Here is a 7,191-nt window from a genome sequence, read left to right as displayed (position 1 = left end):
AGTAAAATACAGGGTGTTCCATTTAAAAAAACATAACTTTGATATGGTACGCTTTTCCTGGACACCCTGTATATCTCAAAATATTTTTAAAATGTAGCCGTAATCAACCTACACATACCCACCTAAACAGGTTTCTGTGACATTTGCCGTTTGGTCACTAGCGACCGAGGCGTTACTGGTGGCCCACCCTGTATATTTCAACACTGAATATGAATGTATTTAGTTATAATTATTACAATTATTATTTAAATTATTTTTGTTTAAACAACTTAAAAAAAAATTATTTAGAAATTAATTTTTTTGTTAAATATAGATAAAATTAAGAAAAAATAGTACTTTAAATTTATAATTTTTGAAAAAAACTAAATTGCAAATTGATAAATGTAATCTAATTGTTTAAAAATAAAAAAAAAAGAGTGTTAACTTTAAAAATTTACTGTGGCCGTCCTAATAAACCGATTTCAATTTTTCAAAAACCATTTGAACGGTTGAGCGGTCTTTTCTATGTGAAAAAATTTTCAAGTATCTAGATGCTTTATTTGAGGCTGTGCAACATTTTGAAAAATTCCAAAATAACTTTTCAAAATTTTTTTCAAAAAATTATTTTGCAAAAACTATCAAACCGATTTTAATAAAATTTGGTGTATTGTTTTATTGTATTCTAAAGTTTTTTTACCAAAATTAGAATGCTCTCGGTGCAATTGAAAAATTTGTAAAAATTATCCAAAAAATTTGATTACCTTTTTTTCATCAATTATTGCTAATTAGCAACATCGGTAACAAACTTGAACATTTTTAACTTACAGTATATTGTGCAAAATTCAATTCTAAACCTTTTTTTTCCTTTTCAATATTCTTCCAAATTGCATAGGTTCCAAGATATAAATAGAAAACTCGAATAAAATAGGTATTTTTAAAAAATTTTTAAACATGTTTGCAATTTTGAAAATGTTCCAGACCTCGCCCAGATCTAGGGATCAACACTTTTATTATGTGAGTTGTAGTGAAGGCAATCCAGAAAAAAATAGCTTGCTAATTGCTACCTCTCACATCCACCTCAAACCCTGGTCTATGGTGACTAAATTGTTTTACAACAAACAGTCACCTGGATTGATAAAATTCTGAATCATAAATATGTTCTAACTTACCTTAAACTGTCTATATCTTGTTACGGTTGGCACAGATGCAGCAAGATTGCGTAAAAATGCTTCGAATTGAAGAAAAACCTCGTTTAAAACTAGACACTTGTAGGTCACAGACTGTTTGTGCGTTTGTCTTGAGATTTACAAAGTAACACCAACCCCACCCTCGAAGGTATATTTTTCAGACTGTACAGACTGACTCAAGATTGGGGAAATGGTATTAATTTCCTGTTTAAATAAATATACGGGGAGAACTACTTAAAAGTAATGTTGAAGCCGTGATAATTTTCATATCCCTACAAGTAAATAAAATTGTTCTGTTAGAATTTGAAACTTTTAATTCTGTATCTTCAATGTCATTTATTTTCATATTCTTCCCTTCTGCGCGCCCCTGCTATTCCAAATACCTTTCCTACTTTTATATTTAAATATAAATATACTTCATCAGAAAAATTATTTAAAAACTTGTAGATGTATTCTCTGATGAAGATATTTTATTTTTTCACTTTTTATCCAATATTTTTCCTCTTAAGAAAAGCAACTAACTAACGTAGCATACTTTGAAATTACAACAGCTTTATGCAAAAATATTCTGGCTTTGAGCATAAAGTATTCAGCTCATAAGCTTCCTTTCTTGTAACAAAATAGGCTAGCATTACCTTTTTCGTGATATTTTCAAATTTTTTCTTGCTACACCACGTTGCAAATAATTTGAAGATTTTCTCATATCTCTCTTTGGACTTGAGCATGCAAAAAACGTCATAAGCACTGCGGTGATAAAGTGCATGTCTTACTGTAAAGAACACTTACTTAATACACTATTTTGGGAAAATATTGCTGAGAAAAAGTCGTTTGAAGTTGCGCAAGTGAATTATGCTGCTCCGCTTACAAAATTCCCCCACTCCACACTCCTTGACTCACTGCTCGATTCCTGTGCATCAGAATAGTTAAAATATATTTCCCTTTGCTCCAAACAATCAAAATCACTTTTGATTGTTATTTTATAGTANTATCCCTACAAGTAAATAAAATTGTTCTGTTAGAATTTGAAACTTTTAATTCTGTATCTTCAATGTCATTTATTTTCATATTCTTCCCTTCTGCGCGCCCCTGCTATTCCAAATACCTTTCCTACTTTTATATTTAAATATAAATATACTTCATCAGAAAAATTATTTAAAAACTTGTAGATGTATTCTCTGATGAAGATATTTTATTTTTTCACTTTTTATCCAATATTTTTCCTCTTAAGAAAAGCAACTAACTAACGTAGCATACTTTGAAATTACAACAGCTTTATGCAAAAATATTCTGGCTTTGAGCATAAAGTATTCAGCTCATAAGCTTCCTTTCTTGTAACAAAATAGGCTAGCATTACCTTTTTCGTGATATTTTCAAATTTTTTCTTGCTACACCACGTTGCAAATAATTTGAAGATTTTCTCATATCTCTCTTTGGACTTGAGCATGCAAAAAACGTCATAAGCACTGCGGTGATAAAGTGCATGTCTTACTGTAAAGAACACTTACTTAATACACTATTTTGGGAAAATATTGCTGAGAAAAAGTCGTTTGAAGTTGCGCAAGTGAATTATGCTGCTCCGCTTACAAAATTCCCCCACTCCACACTCCTTGACTCACTGCTCGATTCCTGTGCATCAGAATAGTTAAAATATATTTCCCTTTGCTCCAAACAATCAAAATCACTTTTGATTGTTATTTTATAGTACGTTGTTTTGCCGTAAACTCGCTTCAACTTTGAGCTTTCATATCTCGATGATGATTTATCGTATCCACAAGATCAAAAGTGGATTTTGTTCCTATTTTTGATCTTATAATTACATTTGAAGAATATGCAAATATGGTAGATCCAGCTCTAAATGTTTAAAAGTATTTTTTCGAAGATATGTTGAAAAAATTCTAATTGTTGCTAAAATGAATAAAATCGAAAATTTTTAAATGTGGATTGATTGTTGAGACTCCAAAGGGTATGTATAAAAATTGGGAGCTCAAAATAATCATTGGTTTTACCGTGAGAGAGAATTGGTAATTCAGTATAATTCTGTATTTTCTTAATTAACAATTGAATTGTGCGAAATCTACCCTGCCGATTTCGATGAAAAAATTTCTGCAATACTACCACATCATGAAGTACCCAGAACCATACTTTTTATATGGCTGCTCTAAAGTCAAGGTCCGAAATAAATTTATGAGAAAAACATCTTTTTTCACGAATTTTTTTTCGGTTTATACTGTATTGCAACAACAATAACGTACATAAAAATTTCAGACCACTTTTATTTTGAAAAGAATCTCAAAACGAAAAATTTTTTTCTTTGACTATTTTCTCTAATGTCAATATTTTCTGAGTTATACATGAAAGAAGGGAGAAAAATGCGCATTTTTAAATTTTTTTTTACATTTTCTTGCGCTAACTATTATACACAACTTTTTCAGTGGGCGCATATCGCAATTATCATTTTACATAATATTTAGAACTATTTCCGACAAAAATTAGCGTTACTATACAGGGTGGCCAAATGAAAACGAAACAGAGCCATTTTCAGGAACTGCTTGAAGATTGTAGAAAAACGCTTAGACCCATCTATTTTAGATTAAAGGGGGACATTCTTTGTTGGTGTTTTTAACTTCGCCACTTTCACCCCCAAGCAAGGGTAAGCATCATCCCAAAATATTTAAATGGCATTGGGGGTTGAGTAATATTTCTTTTGAAAGCTCTTACAATTCTCTTTACAACAGACTTTAAATTTTATAATTCCGCCCAATACTTATTAAGAATTTTGATTTTAAAGTTGAAACTTATGTACAAACAATTAGTAACGGTAAAAATGTCAGTCATTCGAGTTAAGTACGCCAATGGTATAAATTTAGTATTTCTTGCGTTACATTGGTTTTTGGCGATTTGTTATCACTTTCGTAAAAAAAACACAATTGTAAAAAACAGAAATGAATGCTATACACACACAATGAACGTAAAATTAGTGGATTCCAAATTATTTTCTAGTATTATTTGGAAGCGTTGGTTGGTAGTTTATTTAATTGTGTTTTTGAAAATTAAACACTATGGTTTATTCCATTGCGGAAAGGGTAGATATCATTTCGCTTTACTTTATGAACAATAAATGTGCGAATAGAACAGCTCAGCTATTTAATGAACAACATCAAGATCGACATGTCAGGAGGAAGTATGTTCTAGAGTTAGTAAAAAAATTTCAAGAGACAGGGAACGTAGCCAATAAAAAACGAGAAATTGAAAAACCTATAGTTAATGAAGCTAGTGAAGTTGCAGTTTTGGGACAAGTTCATCTTGATCCTACATTAAGTACGAGGCAGCTGGCATCTGTGTCTGGGATCAATCGAACTAGCATACAAACCATTTTGAAGAAGAATAAATTCCATCCATACAAAATACATTTAGTCCAGGAACTTCATGAGGATGATTATGACCGCCGTTTGCAAATTTGCGAAATAATGAGTGAGCGAGCAGGGAACGATCCACACTTCCTTTTTAACATCTGTTTTTCTGATGAATGCAGTTTTTTCTTTAACGGGACGGTAAATCGTCACAATTGCCGCTATTGGTCCGATTCAAACCCAAGTGTTTTTCACGAGGTGCATACACAGCAACCGGAAAAATTAAAAGTATGGACTGGAATTTTCGGTGGCCGGCTGGTGGGTCCTTTTTTTCTACATAGTAATTTGACTTGCCAAATGTATTTGCAGTCACTGGAAGACGCTATTGACCCTGTATTGACTGATACTATTGAAAATGTTCCAGAGTATGATGAAGATCATTTGATTTTTCAACAGGACGGTGCTCCTCTGTATTATGCGTTAATTTTCCGTCAGTATTTGGACCAACGTTTTCTACGGAATTGGATTGGGAGAAGAGGCAGCATTGAGTGGCCTCCACGATCACCGAATTTATCGCCTCTTGATTTATTTTTGTGGGGATACGTAAAAAGTAAAATCTGTAAAACACAGCCAGCGTCGCTGGAAGATTTGCGTCAACGAATCGTCGACGAATGCCGTCGAATCACTCCAAAAATGCTTCGGTATGTGCGCGAACGTTTCGAACAAAATCTTTTTTCTTGTATGGAAGCGGGCGGTCATCAGTTTGAACATTTAATCAACTAAGTAGTAAGTAAGCAACTAAACATAATTTAAATTTTAAAATGTAAATTTTTTTCAAAGCATTGGGCGGAATTATAACATTTAAAGAGCTTTCAAAAGAAATATTACTCAACCCCCAATGCCATTTAAATACTTTGGGGTGATGCTTACCCTTGCTTGGGGGTGGCTGGACAAATAATATTCAGCTGCCAGAAATGAAACCAAAACGACTCATACATTATTTTTATTATAGGTACATTTTCAAATCCAGATTACCTTTGTTCCAGATAGACTTTGTAACCTTTTGTAGGTTTTACGATAACCTTAACCATCATCTCTATATCCTCCACTGATTTGTATCCAGTGAACATCCTGTACTTCCTCACAGTTGTCGCCGCTATAGTTTTCAGGCTCATCATGGCATACCTGTTACCTGAAGGGAATATAATCGTTAAGGGACATCTCGTCGATCATCCAACATAACTTTCTTACCTATGCAATTCCTAGGGCCGTAGGAGAAGGGGATGTAACAACATGGATGACGCTTGGCTATCTCCTCGGGGAGGAACCTGTCTGGGTCGAATTTCAAGGGCTCAGGCCAGTACTTAGGGTCCCTGTGGATGTTCAGACTGCTGATGAGGGCGGAACTACCCTTTGGTAGGGTGCATGTTCCTGCGAAATGGCACACTGTTAGTGTTTAGTAAATTGGGTGTTTCCTAAATACATGCAGGAAATACAGAAACATATTTATTCTATGGGTAAAATTAAGGTAGCTTTAATAAATAACAATAATAATAATAATAATAATAATATTGTTCGGAAGTTTAAGGAAATTGAAGACTGATTGAAGGTGATCCTCAATCAGGAAGGATTTCGACTTCAACTGATGATTTCGACATTCAGAAAGTCAAAGATCTGGTGCGTGTAAATCGCCGATTGACTGTCTAGTCCAGTCGGCAGAGGCCGAAAACTTACTGTTGGTGACATTTCCTTGATAACTCGGAATTAACTACACAGGAATACTTTAAATGATGAGTGCAATAACAGGCTAATTTGCTGACAAAGTATTTTATCTGGAAAAAAAGTTATTAACAATTTAATCCTGAAAATTTTCTTTTTAGTAGTTTTCTTTAAATAACTCAGCGGGATGACTTTGTTCGAAAAAATGCTTAGGACATGATTTTGTTCGTAATAAAAATACCTACAAAATGGCGGTGGTCCGATTACGAAATTTGTAATAACAAAGCCGTGAAATTGAAAAAACGGTATAAAACGTCATTTTTTTAAAGTTGCCGTAAAAATGTCAATTATAAACAAAAAGTGATAAAACTTTCGAAGACTATAGTTCAATATACAGGGTGAGTCAGTTTTTTGTAGACAAATTTAACAGGAGATAGAACACATGTTTTTAAAAGAAAAGTTATATTTTTTTTCTCGAATTTTCATTATAACTTATAAATGAATTCTTAGATTTTTTTCATGTTTGGGGGATAATGCCTATTAATTAAGGGGCATAAAACAAGCAGTAAGAATGTTCAAAAACTTGCACAGTGGCGGAGTGGAGGGGGTGCTCAACCCCTTTCTTAAACAGAACATCTACGCCAATGAATATTCTTTTAAAAAACTGTTATTTTCATTATCTACATACAGTTTAACAAAAATAATGTCCCTTCTTCTGTTTCGAAATTCCTGTGCGTTTCCGAGTTATTTTGATTTTTAGTGTTTGATGTGGTACTAAATTAATTTATTTATTATCAATTATCGGCTAAATATTTAATTGTATTAACGAAACCTACCTAAATATGGTTTATTAAGGATTCTAAAAAGCCGAAATATCATATTCTTTATCTCTTTCCAATGTAGTCAAAATAAATATTTGTTATATCAAGCCATACTCAAATACAAGACTTTTATAA

General features: G+C 32.7%; 1 protein-coding gene across 1 annotated transcript in view; it reads right to left on the bottom strand.

The window, feature by feature from the left end:
• Positions 1–5,504: 5,504 nt before the first annotated feature.
• The window catches only part of LOC108906972 (cytochrome P450 4C1-like), a 19,418-nt gene continuing 17,731 nt past the window's right edge, over positions 5,505–7,191 (bottom strand). The window contains exons 11-12 of the mRNA XM_018710428.2: positions 5,768–5,947; positions 5,505–5,708 (exon numbers count right to left, since the gene is read on the bottom strand). Coding sequence (XP_018565944.1) covers positions 5,548–5,708; positions 5,768–5,947 — 341 coding nt within the window. The 3' untranslated portion in view covers positions 5,505–5,547. The remainder of the gene's footprint in view (positions 5,709–5,767; positions 5,948–7,191) is intronic.

Source organism: Anoplophora glabripennis, unplaced genomic scaffold (assembly GCF_000390285.2).
Source record: "Anoplophora glabripennis isolate ALB-LARVAE unplaced genomic scaffold, Agla_2.0 scaffold59, whole genome shotgun sequence".
Classification (NCBI taxonomy): domain Eukaryota; kingdom Metazoa; phylum Arthropoda; class Insecta; order Coleoptera; family Cerambycidae; genus Anoplophora; species Anoplophora glabripennis.
This window is presented reverse-complemented; position numbering and strand designations above follow the sequence as displayed.